The sequence below is a fragment of the Rana temporaria genome, chromosome 7 (assembly GCF_905171775.1).
Source record: "Rana temporaria chromosome 7, aRanTem1.1, whole genome shotgun sequence".
Taxonomy (NCBI): Eukaryota; Metazoa; Chordata; class Amphibia; order Anura; family Ranidae; genus Rana; species Rana temporaria.
Genome location: NC_053495.1, coordinates 138,742,800 through 138,761,473, shown reverse-complemented (window position 1 = coordinate 138,761,473; position 18,674 = coordinate 138,742,800). Strand labels below are relative to the sequence as shown.

General features: G+C 37.3%; 1 protein-coding gene across 1 annotated transcript in view; it reads right to left on the bottom strand.

Annotated features, from left to right (window-relative positions):
* Positions 1-5,419: 5,419 nt before the first annotated feature.
* GFI1 (growth factor independent 1 transcriptional repressor) overlaps positions 5,420-18,674 on the bottom strand; it is a 19,781-nt gene continuing 6,526 nt past the window's right edge. Inside the window, exons 3-6 of the mRNA XM_040360029.1 lie at positions 12,191-12,579; positions 11,853-11,990; positions 10,512-10,677; positions 5,420-6,610 (exon numbers count right to left, since the gene is read on the bottom strand). Coding sequence (XP_040215963.1) covers positions 6,432-6,610; positions 10,512-10,677; positions 11,853-11,990; positions 12,191-12,579 — 872 coding nt within the window. The 3' untranslated portion in view covers positions 5,420-6,431. The remainder of the gene's footprint in view (positions 6,611-10,511; positions 10,678-11,852; positions 11,991-12,190; positions 12,580-18,674) is intronic.

The following is an 18,674-nucleotide window of genomic DNA, read 5'->3' as shown; positions in this document are numbered from 1 at the left end:
TCTCTATTTCCTCGCCGAGGTCCTCGTCGGCTTCCTCGGCCGAAAGTGTACACACGGCCGGGTTTCTCGGCAGAATTCAGCCAGAAACTCGGTCGGAAGCTGAATTCTGCCGAGGAAACTGGTCGTGTGTACGGGGCCTTAAACATACGACGGCCTTAGATTCGGACTTACGTCGGAGTATCTGCTGATACGCCGGCGTAATTCTATGTGAATCTGGCCCAGTATTCATATGAGTGAATTTAGGAACTATTAGCAGAACATGTATTACAAATAAAGAGACTTGGTTAAGGTAAAAATGGGCAAAGAAATTTCCCAATTAAAGGCATTAATATATAATGAATGGACCAAGGATAAGTTTGGGTTTTTCCACTACCATGGGTTTGAAGTGAATTCTACAGGTTTGAGATTTGAAGTCCCTGTAAATTATTGTGCAGATTTATCCAGGAGATATTTTTAAAACCATAACGCACTGCATGGCCTTTGAACTATGTCCATCAGGTTTTTAAGGGGCTATAAGTTGGTGTTTGGATAAATCAGCACCCTCACTATAAAACGGAGCACAGAACAGTCAAAGGCAAATCTAATTTGCACTACAAGTGCACTACAAGTGCACTTGGAAGTGCAGTTGCTGTAAATCTGAGGGGTAGATCTGAAATGAGGCGAAGCTCTGCTGATTTTATCATCCAATCATGTGCAAGCTAAAATGCTGTTTTTTATTTTCCTTGAATGTCCCCCTTAGATCTATAGCGACTTGCAGTGCACTTGTAGTGCAAAGTAGATTTGCCTTTCGTAAATAACCCCCATAGTGTCAGTAACTTGGAAGCAGTTGTAGGGAAAGCTGACAAACTGAATAAAGAGATTAGGGTCAGATAAGAAATTATATTTTAATTCTTATTCTAAGCTCTTTGTGCAATTAACCTCTTTTCCTGTTTTTTTTTTGTTCTTATTATTGGGGCTTTTTTATGTTTTATTTTATTTTCTGGTTGATTTGAGGTCAAATATGTCACTGAGATTGTCTGTGAAAATTGTAATGTTCGGTAACATAACAATGCAGCTTTAAGGCACCCCACAACAAGTATGTAATTTAAAAGTACAGTGTATTTTTAAAGTTGCCTTCTAAGCCCCGTGGACCCTCTGTACAGCATTTTTTTTTGCATTGGTACATGTCCCCCATTGCAGTGCCCAGTTTCTACTCATTTGATTTTGACAGCAACTTGACTAATTTGTAATAAGATTCAACAAACCCTTGGCTACTTTAAACCAGGCAAATTCAGTCATCACTAGTTACATACATACATTAGTTACAATCTAAAACTATGTTATGTGTAATTATGCATTCCAAAAGGTACAAGGTAAGGGTGTACCACATCCCCAAATATATAATAACTACAGCAAGAAGCCAACCCAGATGAGACTTTTAGCCCCAGTTCACACTGCCGCGACTTGTCATGCAACTTCAGAGTTCAAAGTCGCAATACAAGTCACACCCCATTAATGGCAATGGGACAGTTCTAGGTGCAACCTAGAAAAAGGTTTCTGCACTACTTTGGGGCAACTTCAACATGACTTGCATTGACTTCTGTTAAAGAAGTCGTATGCAACCCGCGATGAAGTAATGCAGGCATGTCAAATTCAAAGTCACGTGACTTTGAAGCCGTGGCAGTGTGAACAAGGGCTTAAGTTACTACAATAGTCTGGAAACTAGAAATATTATGAAAATAATTACACTTTTATTGGATAAAAAAGGTATTCATATATACATATATACAGTGCATAGACGCAATTACCCTATGAACTTCCATCTCATGCCCATAGCAAGTAAGGTCAAACTCTTATGTATTGAGTGCATATATTATCATGGGTCCAATAAATACAGAGCTATAATGGGCATGAAGCGTTTCTTGGAAAACCAATCCACATCTTCAGGAGGAATGTGTGGATGTAAGATTATATACTTTATAGTGATCCATGTGCATCTCAGTGTAAATACATACTATACAAATTTCTACAGCCTACATGTGTGACCTGTCCTCTTTGCTGAAGTTGGGGGGTGCCCCTGGTGTTTGTCAGGTGAACATATGAGTCCACCTATATAGGGGAACCAATTCATGTAATAGGATGTATATGAAATTTACCCCAACAACCTTTATATTAAACCAACAACAATAAATGACAAATAACACTCTCTGAAATGCCTCTGACCATCCAAAACTATAGTGTATCTGGATACCAATGGGTAAGGTGGGCTTCTGTAATGTTATGGGTGTGCATCTGTTCACAAAGTAGGTGGCCCTTTCCTAGAGCCAAAGGAATGATGCTGGAGTTAATGCACCAATTCGCTCCTCTACCTGTTACTTGTTTCAATGTGGAGTTAGAAAAACTTTATTCATAAGGATGACCATATGGCTAATATACCCAATGGACCGCTCTAAGGATAACACAATAGAAACACTCTATATGCAGTCCAAAGAAGTAACGTAGAGGCAAATATACCCAACCCCCTTACTTGGGGGACTTATATTGATGTAGGGTTGAACAAACTTGAACCTGCAAATACTGTACATAGCTAATGCGCCCAGTTAACCCCTCACCCATGGACCACTCAGTTATCTGATTGTACAATTTTTATTTTTGATCCCTGAACAAATTTGGACTGGAAAGACCTACCTAATCAAATACACATTTATGTAGAATGTAGGCCCATTGTTTTGTTTTGGGAAATCTAAAGGACGTTGCAATGAGATTGTGCCAGCTTTAATCAATGTATATGCCTAGCTATTTTTGTAGTTTTCGTTTTGGATAGGGTATGAAATGGGTAGAATTGCTGTTCCACTGGTGACATTGGTGTCACTGAGGCAGGAAGTGAGGGAAAAATCTTTAGCAGGTACTCAGATACTCAAACTCTTAAAGTTAACAGGCGTTCTAGCTTTCCACCACCCTACTAATAAAACTTTCCCAGTTTTAGAGATTTTCCCTCTTTCTAAGGCGTCGTACACGCGACCGAGGAACTCGTCAGAAAAGACACATCGTTTTCCTCGACGAGTTCCTTGTTAGGCTTGTCGAGGAACTCGACAAGCTTGCTTTGCGTACACACTGTCAATGTGCATGAGCCATGTCCTTTGAGACCCACACAATAAATTAATTAACCCATCAAGAAAAATCTTTTTTATTACTTTAAAACATATTTTCCAAATAAATAAGCATCAATAAACAATAACACTCCAAACGGCCAATGCCGATTTATATATAGATATAAATATTTACATACAGCCTTACAAGTGACAACCTTACCAGTTAATCAATATGGAAATTCAGTTTAAGGCAAATATTTTCACGAATGAAATCTCAGAGTGTGGGCACACGTCCTGAATGAATATCACACTCCATTTTGGTCAACTTACTATTGGGGACAATTGTCACTTAGCTAACTTTTTTAATTGCCATTTACGTGATTTGAAGCTCAAAGTCAATGTTTAGTTGGCTAAGTGAAAAATGTACCCCTTTAGTATATCACCCTGATCGCTTCAAGCAGTTTGCTTTTTTTCACTTTCATTCTACACATTTCAGTGCCATCTTTTCACAACCTTTACCTACAACCCACCAAAGCTTTAGGGAAAACACCTAACTTAGGAACACCTATAGCAGCAATTATTAAACTAGGAAAAATATGGACCTCAGGACCAATAAATTAATGCATTCAGAAAAGAAAAAAAGAAAAAAACATTTAAACTACAAGCCTTAGAAAGATTTTGGAAAGTTTAGTTCATTTCTAAAATATTTGGCAGATAGGACTTTAATTAAAGCAAAACTCCAGGAAAAAAATATGAAATTGAAGTCTAGTTATGTACTTTTGAAATTTGTTAAAAAACTGGTAGTATATCCGCCTAAAATTCAAACAAAATCATCAAAATCAGATTGTAGAAATGAGAGGAACTGAAAATGTATTTAATGTTTATGAAAGTTTGTGGCTGACGAAACAATTGACCTTGTATATAAGAAAAAAGTAGGAAATAGCTTTTCAGCTTTCAGACTCCACAATATTTTCTCATTTCATTTATATATGATGGTGAACCAAAACTGCAATTTAGCCAATTGACCTAGGCATGGAAGAGTAGAGTGAGGAGTTAATTAGGCAGGCTGGTAGGCTGGAAGTGACAGTGGTTTCCATCTCCTTGCAAGGCAGTGTAGCTTCGGAATCATGAGCTTAAAGTGGTTGTAATTGGAGGGAAGAGACACACACCCCTCCACACAGTTCACAGAAACAGAACTGAGGCTGTCAATCCGCTGGAGATCCCTCCTTGTCACTATTTTTCTCTTGGTGTCAGAAAAACTTGTGATAAGTAATTCATATTGATAGCAGAGGAACAAAGCAGCAGACAGAAATTACCTCTAGTGCTCTCAATTGAGACACGTACACACTAAAGAGGAATATGCTTTGTCTAAATTTCATGTCTGGGGTTTACAACCACTTCAAGGATGTGAATTACATGAATATGATAACATTTTCACATAATAAAAAAATGAAATTGATAAAAAATATATATATATTTTTCAATAGCTATCTTGTACTGCTCAACTCCTCTGCTTCCTATAATGCCTTTAGCCTCTTTATCATCAAATGCTTTAACTGCCTGCTGACCAATACTGCTAAAAAAATATTTTGTAGTCACCAAGATAGCAAGCAATTGTGTTGTAAGTTTGAAAATGACTTGCTAAGCTATTGCTAGACTTGCCAGGCTTCACAAGTGTGTTGCACAATTGCAAAAAGTCCACATTGCATGATTCCAGATAAACTTTCTTTGCAAACATTCTACAAATCCTCTGCAAGTTCTGGTTCAGTTATGTTGTGCCATAGTCATCCCACCACAGGGGGCACTGTGGCTGAATTTTCATGCTGTAGACTTGCAGCGCTCTTGCTGTTGACTCACTAACTTTACACTTGCTAAAGACTTGCTACGCAAATTTGCTACAAATTAGAAAAGTGTCAACTAGAACTTGTGTTTCAAGTGCTCTGCAAGTGTACAACTTGCCAGTGAAAATGTGCAGCAAGTTAACAGACTTACAATTTAACACTGCCACAAATTTGTGGCAAGTTATCCTTGCTATCCACGAAGGTCTCTGTGTAACACTGGCTATACAGGCTTTGAATCAATCGATCTCCCCATCCAAAATAAGCAATGTGGATAGAGGAATGTCAGCTAATACGGATGAAGGTTTGGCTGAAGCCTCGTACACACGACCGAGGAACTCGACGGGTGAAACACATCGTTTTCCTCGTCGAGTTCCTTGTTAGGCTGTCGAGGAACTCGACAAGCCAATTTTCTCCATTCCCATCAAGGAAATAGAGAACATGCTCTCTTTTTGGCTCGTCGAGTTTCTCGACAGTTTCCTCGACGAAAATGTACACACGACCGGTTTCCTCTGCAAAAAAATATCTCCCAGAAAGTTTCTTGCTGGTTTTTGCCGAGAAACTCGGTCGTGTGTACGAAGCCTGAGAATTTTTAGACCGGCTGCTTCAACAAAAGTCAATTGAAAAATGTGGGGGGTGGTGGAATTTCCACAGATTGACCAGATTATGGAAGAATAGTAGAAATAGACAGACTCTTTCTGTAATATTACATTTCCAGATGAGAAATCACCTATATCTACATAGGAACTTTGAATATTGCGATGTGTGAGCGTGTATGAATTAAATGTATTTCTCACAATCACGAGGGGGGGGGGGGGCAGGATAGAAAGATGCCACTGATAGGCCTTTGTCTACTCTGCCAAATGATACATTTAGCCCTAATTAGTGTAATATGGACAATAAATGTAATTTCCTCCAGTTTTTGTCTCTGAATAGTTGTAATTTTGCTTTCAACTTTAAACCTTACAGCCTAGGCATTTTAACTCGAAAGAACACTTTACCATCCAAACACAATATAGGCATAAATTAAGAAAAGACTGAGTTCTGTAGATGTGACGACATGTGCATGAAACAAAGCAACAAGGTCTAAAAACACAAATATGTCCAAAAGATTTCCAGCTTAATTTAAAAGGGTTTCCATTTTCCACCCAAAGTCTCCAAACCAAAGAATGATTCCTTGATAACCGATTTGCCAAGAACTGTCTGCAAGTATCCAGTTTAGTCCAAATCTTTTAATATCAATGTTCATAGCTAGATAACTTGACCTTTGCCTGCTTGTAGAGAATCCCTCGACTTTTGTGTTTCCTGCAGGTTGTAGCTATAGAAGACTTGCTTCTTCAGAAAGTAAGGAAGTGATGGCTGATGGTAAACTGAATGAACAATCTCTGAACTGAGATTTCTGCATATTCCACCCTCGTTAGTGGTCAATGAGTCAACACCACACATTTTTTGATGAAGTTCACCTAGTGTTCTCGGATGACAAAGGTTTCCTGTGCAGAACAAGGACATTTTCATTTCTCGATCATTTGATTCCATGCTGTGTTTCACGATGTCTTCTCAGATCCACCTTCCTCTGAAAACCTTTTCCACACAGGTCACAACCAAAAGGCTTGAAGCCGGTGTGTTTTCGGCTGTGAGTAATCAGGTTTGAACTCTGACTGAACGCTTTGCCGCATACTTGACACTTGTGGGGTTTCTCACCTACATAAAAAAAGAAACATGTTTTCAGTATAGCTACACATACATATTTGAATTCATAGATGTAATATAACATTCATCCATCGTGAAGGACATTTTATCCGTTTATCAACTTAATTTTGTATGGTTTAGGGAAGTTTTATAAATTCTGTTAATTTTTATTGCCATCATTGTCTATTTGCAGACACACACTAGTACAAAACCTGCCAGAGGTTCTAACCCAGGGGTGGCCAACTTTTTGAAGAGCGGGGGCCACTTAAGCGACTTGGTAACCGGTCAAGGGCCACAATAAGCTGAGAGGGTGGATGGCAGCCCACTCTATAGAGCCCACTGAACTCTATTTTTTTTAGCGGATATGATTGGAGGTAGGCATTTGTAAACGGACACAAGTCCATTTACATCTGCCACTACTTAGGCCTCGTACACACGACCGAGTTTCTCGGCAAAGATCAGCATGAAACTTGCTGGGAGATATTTTTTTGCCGAGGAAACCGGTCGTGTGTACATTTTCGTCTGGGAAACTGTCGAGAAACTCGACGAGCCAAAAAGAGAGCAAGTTCTCTATTTCCTCGATGGGAATTTGAGAAATTTGCCTTGTCGAGTTCCTCGGCAGCCTAACAAGGAACTCGACGAGGAAAACGATGTGTTTCGCCTGTCGAGTTCCTCGGTCGTGTGTACGAGGCTTTAGAGGTGAATGGAGGGTCCGATTGGTTTGGACTGACCGTGTAAAGGGGCCTACAGCTGCTTTCACACTGATGCACTGTTGTTTACCCGCACCAGGGATTCAGTGTTGCCAACCTACCAGATTGAAATTTACTGGCACGACACACGAAATTCACCCTATTTGCCCATATATATTAGCATTGTCATTTGAACCTGCAGAACATTAAAACTCTGTCTGGTTTATTAAGCAAAACAAGTGCAAAATCCACTAATGAAATATAAAGTGTGGTAACCCCAAGCAGCCAATCAGAATTCAATGTTCTGGAGCCACACTAGTCAAGGGATTTCTGATTGATCGTGTTATCGATCATGTTCTTGTTGCTGAAATTGTATCATCATTAGCTTGTCTCCCACAAAAAATACAGTAAAACCTTGGTTTCAGAGTAACTTGGTTTAAGAGCATTTTGCAAGCCAAGCAAAATGTTTTAATAAATTTTGCCTTCATATACAAGCGATGTCTTGATATAAGAGTAGCGTCATGTAACAACTGGGTATAAATAAAAAGAGAGGAGCCTCTAAGTGTAGCAATATGGGTACATTTAATGAAGGTACAACATTTAGCAAACCTTTTTGCTACACTTAGAGGTGCCTCTCTTCTCTTGTATACGCTGTAGAAAAAATGCTTTGATATACAAGTGCTTTGGAATACAAGCATGTTTCTGGAACGAATTATACTCGCAAACCAAGGTTTTACTGTACTATTAAATGTTGCATTACGAACAGTAATATGCTTTACCAGTACATGAAATGTAACGTGAGTCAAGCATGATCAAGCTGTATGCAAGCTTTACAATTGTTAGGCAAATATTTGGATAAAAGCACTTAACTCCAATAGTGCCAATAATGTTTCCATGTGTTCTGCAACAAAAGTACATACCGTATGTTTAATTTCTTTACTGCAGATCAGAACACCAAAATCTTACAAAGTAGCATACCATAGTCCCTGCTACTAAAGAAGCCAAAGAGCCCCTAGCTCTGTGTGCCTTCACCTCCATAGTATAATGGGTTATCAGGGTGGATGGGCACACCGCTCATTGCATCTGTCAGTTTTGCTCACCTGTCATCTTCACTAGCCTTTTAAATCAAGGCCTCACACATAATAGGCTGCAAATCATCTTATAGAAAAAGCCATTCTGAGCAAACACAGGGCGTATCATGTTAAATCCACATTGATTGGAGTGCTAGGATTCAATTCATCAACAGATGCTAACATTGAAGAGAAATCTCTCTACAGCTATTGATCATACGCAGACTTTGGCAGGGCGATGATGGGATTGTCATTTACAAACAATACCAGGACCGTACTGAATACATAATGTGTAAGTCATACAGTAGACTCGCACAGTTTTCACAGCAAAAAATCATGTCATAAAATAACATTTTCAGAAAATCACTGAATGCTTTACATTAAACATAAAAAGAATGTGGTGAGATGCATGGCACCCCACCCATTTACTCTACCAGCTCGCTTCTGTGCTTATCTATTATATCTCTAGAATTCATTTTCATCTCCGTCGAGACGTATACAGCAATAAGGACTGTGCCACTCCAAGGGTACAAATACTTCTAGAACTACTACTGCTTTTCATGCGGTCACTGCTGCTACTTGCTACTATTACTGCTACTACTGCTCCTAATGCTGTCTTTACTGCTTCTGTTACTACTGCTGTGTCTACTACTATTACTACTACTGGGTCTAATTCTGTCTCTACTACTACTATTGCTACTACTACATCCAATGATGTCTCTACAACTAATACTATCATTACTACTGCCCCCAATGCTGTCTTTACTGCTTCTGTTACTAATTCTGTGTCTACTACTATTACTACTACTGGGTCTAATCCTGTCTCTACTCTTACTATTGCTACTACTGCATCCAATGATGTCTCTACAACTAATACTGTCATTACTACTGCTTCTAAGGCCCCGTACACACGACCGAGTTTCTCGGCAGAATTCAGCCAGAAACTCGATCGGAGCTGGATTCTGCCGAGAAACTCGGTCGTGTGTACACTTTTCACCGAGGAAGCCGACGAGGAACTCGTCGGGCCAAATAGAGAACATGTTCTCTATTTCCTCGTTGTTCAATGAGGAAAGTCGGCCCGCCGAGATCCTCGGCGGCTTCAACACAGAACTCGACGAGAAACTCGATGTGTTTGGCACGTCGAGTTCCTCGGACGTGTGTACGGGGCCTGATGCTGTTTCTACTACTATTATTGCTACCACTGCATATAATACACTCTATACTACTACTAGTAGTACTACTGCATCAGATGCTCTCTCTACTGCTATAAGTACTACTGCATCATAATGCTATCTCTACTACAGCTTCTAATATCACCCCTACCATTATTACCACTACTGCATTTAATGTTGTCTCTACTACTGCTTCTGATACAGTGTCTACTACTATTATTATTACTGCATCTAATGCTATCTCTACTATTACTTCTGTATCCAATGCTGTCTCTTCTACTGCCGCTAATACATTTTCTACTACTATTATTATTTCTACTGCATTAAATGCTGTCTCTATTACTGCTCCTAATAAAGTCTCTACTACTGTTCTACTACTACATCAAGTGCTATCTCTACTACTGCTTCTAATTTGTGTAAAAAAAAAAAAAGATAAAAAATTTAGTTTGGGTACAGTGTTGCTTGACCACGCAATTGTCTTTCAAAATGCAACAGCGCCTAAAGCTGAAAATTGGCCTGGGCAGGAAGGGGGTGAAAGTTCCCAATATTTAAGTGGTTAACGGCTAAGTACTGTACACCTTTTGCACCCGTATTTAGGGTGTAACATGGTTCAAATGCCCTCCCTTCCGCCTGTGACAGCTTGCAGAGGTTCTTCTCCCCTGCAGCTGCTCTTAAATTTTGTTGGACTGTGTGGGGCTCAACCTGCAGACCTGCATCATTCATTCCCTGAGGTTAATTGGTTTTATGCGAGCTGGTCGGTAAGTAGGCTTGGGTTTCTCCTGGGCATTCCCCAGGCTTTGTTGTTATCATTCATTCCCTGAGACCTGTAACTGAATGAACTACAAGTCCCATCTGCCACCACTGCAAATAGACTTGTTGTTCTCAATGGATTACAGATGCGACAATCAGATTTTCTAAGCAATCTAATGGTAAAATATGACATGTCCCAGAGACAGGATTTTCAGCACACACATACACTCACCTGTATGTATAAACGTGTGTTTCTTCATGTCTGACTTCTGGTGGAAACGCTTGCCACAGTACTGACAGGGGTACGGCCTTGTGTCTGAGTGGATAAGTAAATGTGTGGAAAGCGTTGATGACCTCTTAAAACTTTTGCCACAGATTTTACAATCAAAACTTCTCTCCTGCAAGAAATTCAATAGAAATAAAACAATAAATATAAACCTGACGATTATATACATATCGCTCAAGAACAGAATTCACTAGTACCGCAGCATGGTAAAAATGTTATTTAATATTTCCCCCGTTTTCTATTTCTATGGATTGTAAAATATGCCTTTTTTAGAAGTGCAAATGGCCAAGGAATTCAAAATGTTCAAACAAAAAAAAATGTACAAAGATTAACGCATATATATAATAAAAAAGGCAGGCAGCTAGAATTTTCAGAGAGAAATGAGCACTGGCCGCTCCTTTAATACGCTAATCAAATGTTACATCAATCCAGCCTAGAAACGTGACCCTGCATTCACGATACCTGGTCTCCCACAGTACACAGAACATGGAAATGCAATTATTTTAGTAAATTCCTTTTCTCATGAGCAGTTAGAGCAGTCTTGTGACTTCTATTAGTGTCCAGCCAAGCACTGGTTAAAGCTTGTAGGAGGAGTCTGACTGTCCTATGAGACAACAAGACCCCTGACCCTCTGCCTGGACAGTGCTGATTGGCCCTGCGCTGATCACATGCACTCTCCCTAGCAATACACACCAAACTGAGCATGTGCAGCCTGACTCCATAGACTATGTGTTATCAGGAAATTATCAGGGGACAGTGGAAGTAGGAGATGATCAGAGAAGACAGGATCAAACAGACATTTTACACAATGCGGATGATTAACCCCTTAGGTTCCACAGTAAGTATAACAAACATGCTTTACTGAATATACAGACTGATTTTACTGTTGTAATACGTTAAAGCAAACCTCTGCTTTTCCCATTGCAGGGTAGAACAGAGGGTTTGCCTAACCCCCTTCCCCCCCTCCTCTTTCCAACAGAATATGCTTACCTTTTCTTCACTATCCTCCCACTTTATTTAGCTACCAAGAGCAGAAAAAAAAAACATTCCATACTGGAGAAGCATGTGAATCACTCCATGTGACAGTGCTGGGCCAATCACCAAACACCCTCACTGTTAGATGGCTTCTTCTGCTTATGGCTGCTAAACAGGGCACTTCAAATGGTAAAGAAAAGGTGGGCATGTACCACTGGGCAGGATGGGGAGAAGGATTATTGACACTTTTTTTCTGCATAGCCAAATAAAGGTTCACTTTGAGCACATTTGGGCATTGTTCTTTCTTCTTACCTGAGAATGGACAGCCTTATGTTGCTCTAAGCTGACAGCATGGCCAAACGTCTTTCCACACATTTCGCATGCAAATGGTCTTGTACCACTGTGCGATCTCCGTACATGAACCTCCAGTCCATGAGGTGTGGAGAACACCTATGAGGAAATAATAAGACATGGTGGTTAATTAAATATAAACCATTGCTAATGCAAAGTAGGTGGTGCTAACTATAGAAAGACAGTATAAATCAATATTGTGAGTCACCCCCCATTTGAATCTATTTATTCGGCCAAAAATCAATTAAAGGCAATGTATATAGCTGTGTTGTGTTTTAGACACAATAATGTGTTCATACCTTACTACACTTTATACATTTGTAGGAGCCGGTGTTAAGCAGCAGTCGTGTACACAGCAGATCAGACTCCACCTTGATGCCTTGTGTCTTTTCTCCATATAACGCAGTGGCAGAACAGGACTCTCCATAGTGAGACACTCCTTGTGCATAGTCCCCATACAGCCCATGAACACCCCTTTCTGAATTGTATAGAGGTGAGGGATGAGTCGGAGGGTCCCTGTCTCCATAGAGTCCTAGGGATGAGCTTCTCTCCAGTCCTGATGGCCTGTAGTTCTGCTGCACCAACTGTCGTAGTTCAGAGCCAACCAAACTGCCCCATGTATAAGACTTGAAGGATGGAGGAAAAGGTGGAGAATCTTCCAAAGATGGGCAGGCGGACTTTTCTGAGGCTAAGGAGAGAACAGAAGCACATTTAGATTAGAAAATAGACATCTAACATGTATGTACAGTGATAAAACTTCCAATAAAAGCTCATTAAGCGGTTATATTAAAAATGTAAAAAATAAAATTAATTTTAAAGCTATTCTAACATAACTAAGCTTGATGATAGGTCATAGGTCATAAGGTTGGCATGCAGGGGCAGACTGACAACTCATGGGGCTCCCGGGCAATAGGAGATTATGGGGCCCCCAGGCAATAGATTATTGGGCCACACAGTATACACACACACATACAGTATACACACACAGACACACAATATACACACACGGTATACATACACACAGAATACACATACACACACTGAAAAGGTACTGGAGAGGCGGGGCAGCTATAATCTTGTGATTTTTTTAAAACACAGATTTTTACATACTGTCCTTTGCTTTTACTGAGGCTGGGAACCCTGATGGGGCCCCCTAATGCCATGGGGCCCTCGGGCAGTGCCTGAGTGCCCGAATGGTCAGTCTGCCCCTGTTGACATACTTCAAAAAGACACTGGGGTTGGTTTACTAAAGGAATAATAGGCTGAGCATGTTCACTTTGTAAAATAAATGTTCACTCAACTTACAGTATTGAATGAGATGAAGATGTTCACTTCGATCACCCAATCATGTGCTGGCAAAAATTCTCTTATTACATTGTCTTTGCACATGTTTATGCATTCCAAGTGGATACAGCTTCACCTTATTTACTAAGCTAAGTGAACACTCACTGTGTAAATCTAAAGGAAAATTGTATAACGTATGGACAGCCTTAGGTTGTAAGAGCTTCTATTAATTATTATTATTATATAGTGCCAACAGTTTGCACAGCGCATTACAATATGGAGGGGGGGCCGTAAAATTACAATAGAGTTCAATACATAAGAGATGGCCCTGAACTTTAGTAGAAGCCTAGTTTATACATTTTTTAGTCAACCTCCAATTTACTTGCTGTCTGAGTGTCTGTGCTTAAATACAATGAATTATGTGGATATTTACTTCAATTATCCAATCACGTGAAGATGAAATAAATACACAGGGATTTTCTTTTTTTACGTGATTGGATAATTGAATTGATGAACAAGTTATTGTGTGAATCTTTTTTTCCTTTAGTAAATCAGCCTGAATATGTGAATGTCTAAAGCCCCATATACAAGATTGGAATTTCCGATGGAAAAAGTTCCGATGGAAATTCCGACCGTGTGTATGCCCCATCGGAGTAATTCCATCAGAAATTCCGATGAAGTCAATCGGAGTTTACATAGAAAACATTTTCTATTTTACTCCGTCGGAATTCCGATGTGAATTTGATCGGACAAAGGTCTGATCGTGTGTTCAGGGCATTATAGTTACATAATTTGTGGGGGGGGGGGAATCCCATATGCATGGCCAGCTTAAAGCTAACTTCACATGTAAAGAAGAATGTGTGGAAAAGAAAAATAAGAAATTGTATAACAGAAATAATTATTTTTAGTTTTTATTCATGTTGTTAGTTTAGAGAACAATCAGAGATTTCCACCCTCTATAAATGTCCAGATATTCAGACTGCTCTATTTTAGATGCTGTAGGGAATCATTCACAATGATTGTGCATAGAGTCAGGCCTCGTACACACGACCGAGAAACTCGACGGGCGAAACACATAGTTTTGCTCGTCGAGTTCTTTGTGAAGCCGTCGAGAAACTCGACAAGCCAATTTTCTCCATTCCCGTCAAGGAAATAGAGAACTTGCTCTCTTTTTGGCTCGTCGAGTTTCACGACAGTTTCCTCGAAGAAAATGTACACACGACCGGTTTCTTCTGCAAAAAATATCTCCCAGCAAGTTTCTTGCTGGTATTTGCTGAGAAACTCGGTCGTGTGTACGAGGCCTGAGAATTGCACTGTTCTGAAACACATTGGGAGCCTATTAACTACACCATACCCCACTTTTAAGTACACAATGGAGATTATTTACTATCACTGGAAAGAGCAAAATCAGGCTCACTTCCGCATAGAAACTAATGAGCTTCTAACCCCAACTTGTTCAATTAAGCCTGGTATTAAAACCTGGAAGCTCATTGATTTCTGTGCAGAAGTGAGCCTGATTTTGCACTTTCCAGCTTTAGTAAATAAACCCCATTGTGTACTTAAAAGTGGGGTATGCCTGTAATTAGTGAATTGCTGCATGCCAAGGTACACAAATCCTGGGGTCAGCTAGAGTAGAAGATGCCCCCATGATAATTCTAATGTATAATATAATTAAGATAATAAATATAGATAATTCTAATGTATAATATAACTAAGATAATAAATATAGATAATTCTAATGTATAATATAATTAAGATAATAAATATAGATAATTCTGATGTATAATATAACTAAGATAATAAATATAGATAATTCTAATGTATAATATAATTACAATAATAATTATAGATAATTCTAATGTATAATATAATTAAGATAATAAATATAGATAATTCTGATGTATAATATAACTAAGATAATACATATAGATAATTCTAATGTATAATATAATTACAATAATAATTATAGATAATTCTAATGTATAATATAATTACGATAATAAATATAGATAATTCTAATGTATAATATAACTAAGATAATAAATATAGATAATTATAATGTATAATATAACTAAGATAATAAATATAGATAATTCTAATGTATAATATATCTAAGATAATAAATATAGATAATTCTAATGTATAAAATAACTAAGATAATAAATATAGATAATTCTAATGTATAAAATAACTAAGATAATAAATATAGATAATTCTAATGTATATGGTGCAACATGTCTATTACAGAACTTATATATGAAAGTGACAAAAATTGAAGATGGGAACATTTTTACTCCAACTCTCCAAACGAATATTCGGCAAAGGAAATCTGTGGTTCATTCCAAACCCCCAATCTGTGATATTAAAAGTGCAAACATTTCCTATCTAATCCAGTTTAAACCAGACCCAAATCAGTTATGCATAATGTATAAAGCAATAAAGACAGAGAGGAAACAAGCTAAATGTACTATTTGGAAATAAAGGAAACCCAGTACTTCAGGATTTGAGGAATCCAAATGACTCATGAAGTCATTATATAAACTTTCAGTTCTGAATAATATGGCAAATGAGAATTCAAGGTGACTTGGTTAATAATAAAATAATTTGTATTTATTTTACTATGGATATGATGCATATAAAGTTTAGAGAAATTATCATTTCAACTTTAGAGTAATGATTCAGTTTTGCTACATATAATGGGTGTATTTTTTTTCTGAGTATAAACATCAATGTTCAATTTTTTAGAAAAATTATATTCATAGATTACATATTTAAAATGTCCCTGAGCTACATAAGGCTGAGATCACACAGCCACAACCAATAATGCATTGAAATTTCATTGAACATTTTCTATAATGCTAATTAGTGCCCTCCCTAGCATTTTCTAAATGTGATTGATCTTACTAAAAGGAGGAGAAAATGTTCAATCAGGTTAGGTGTTCAAAAGTTCTGTTTTTCTTTTTCTATTTTTGTAACTTCCCTGCACATGATTGGTTAGTCAAAGTGAATATAGCTTTACTTTTTTTTCTGTTTCAATGGAATGGATCCAATATGTTATTTTGTAACACATTCCTCAAACAATGAAAATACAAGCAACAAAAGAGACAGCATAATGTTACTTCAAATTAAAATGTATTAAATCATTTTAAATATAATATTTATTTCTGCATACTTATGACAACATCCAATAGGAGGAATTCCATGTTTCCTCCTATTGGATGTTGTCATAAGTATGCAGAAAGCAATATTATATTTAAATAGATTTAATAAATTTTAATTTGAAGTAAAATTATTTAAATGATTTAAAAGGAATAAAAACTACAAATATAAGATTGAATTTCTATGACATAAGAAAATGAATTCTTTACTAAACCAGCCCTTTTGCTGGGAGAAACGGAGATTTCTAAAGTAGGAGGAAAGACCCTTTCTACAGAAATATGAAATCCTTTGATTTCTTCTGTTGAAACAAATGATAAATCTGAAATAGAATATTTTTTTTTCCTGCTTTCCTCTTTGAAATTGTGCAGCTCTGTACTTTATTTATTGTGACAGGATGGTAAAAAAGATATAAGCACTGTGGGGGAAAAATGCCTGAGCAATCATTGATAATACATTAAAAAGGCAAATTATCCAAATAATAATAGTGTTTTTGATCAAAACAATGTATTCTTTCCCTAAGTAAATATTTTATTTATTTATTTTTGTATTTCCTTGCATAATGTCTATAAGTGATGAATTCCATGTTTCCATTTTCATTCAATAGCTGAGTCACAGCATATTTTCTAGCAACTGATGCAGTAGTGTTTTGTTATTTTTATATGCCTATTATTAAGAAGTAACCGTGTTTGGTCACCATGACATTGCCAAGTTATAAAAACAAGCTCCATTATTTAGAAGAAAACTGCTGCCAACATTTATTTTTTTATATTTAATTTTAGGTTGATTTTTTTGGAGATTGATGCCTGCATAACAGGATACTTTCAGTATTTTGCTTCAGTATTTTTTCCCTTCCTTAACTTTATTTTTACTAAAATGTAAAAAAAAAAAAATACAAATAAAAATGGTATTCAGAGTTACTTTTGTTATGTATAACAATGTAATGCAGTCTTTACATGATGAGAAACTACCTGCATTGAAATAAACAGACTATGTTCTGCACCAAATTCACTATCAGAAAACTGCTTTGTAACATGTCCACATGTAATCAAAGCACTAATATTTAGAGGAAATACTCTTTATTACATCACAAATCAATCAACCATATTTTATGCACCCAAATGTCTAAAGCACTACCCTATTTTTGTAGTCATATATTTTTTTTTTGTGTGTGTGTGTGTGTATTAATTTTTGATTTAAGTTATTACTGTATTTTTCGGAAAACGGACATATCAAATGGAAAGAATCTTTACATCTTAGAAGATTACCCAGTTTTGGCATGTTAGCTAAATATTACCCAATTTTGTAAGAAAGTGGAACTAAAATGATGTAAAAAGAAAAGGGAAATGATAATGAGGGTGTTTACATACAAGTACTAATATGTACAACTTATGTTATACTAAAATACAATATAATAGTATCATTAATTTCTCTATTATCAATAATGTAAAATGTAATGTATCAATACACACACACTTCTGTTTACTATGCAATTAACTGAATTATCTAATCTGACGTTTCTACATTTTATATCTTTATTTTCAGCCCTGTAATTTACAGTTTTGTTCAATAATGTACAACATATTTATTGATAGTATGTATAGAGAGAGAGAGAGAGAGAGAGAGAGAGAGAGAGAGAGAGAGAGAGAGAGAGAGAGAGAGAGAGAGAGAGGGGGTAGTTATTTAAATGTAGCACATTGATATCAAGAAATAATAAGCCACCAGTGACATTCTAGTTCTGCAGCCAGGGGAAAGTTATGTTGGGGGCTATACTGTCCCTTTAATCGCATTATCCATGATTTGAAAGCCATTTAATAGGAAATATAGAAATATAGCTAATTACACCAATGGCCATACTTGTCACTGAGTAATGAGTCTCCTATAAGCAAACAGACAGACGTCCTGTGTCAGTTCTATGTAAGGACAGATGATACAATGTTACTGCTTGTCTTCTCTGATTACCAGCTCCAAAGGTTACATAGCTATAGACCTTACCAATCCCTATACCAGCTACCAGTATCATAAGATTCTGTATAGGACTTTCATATCTATGTTTCTATCCCATAGGACATCCATATGTATTATGCTTCTATACCATAGGAAATCCATATGTATTATGCTTATATACCATAGGACATCCATATGTATTATGCTTATACCATAGGACATCCATATGTATTATGCTTATATACCATAAGACATCCATATGTATTATGCTTATATACCATAGGACATCCATATGCTTCTACAACATAGACATCCATATCTAGTATTCTTCTATACCATAGGACAGCCATATGTCTTATGCTGCTATAACATAGCACATGCATATCTATTATCCTT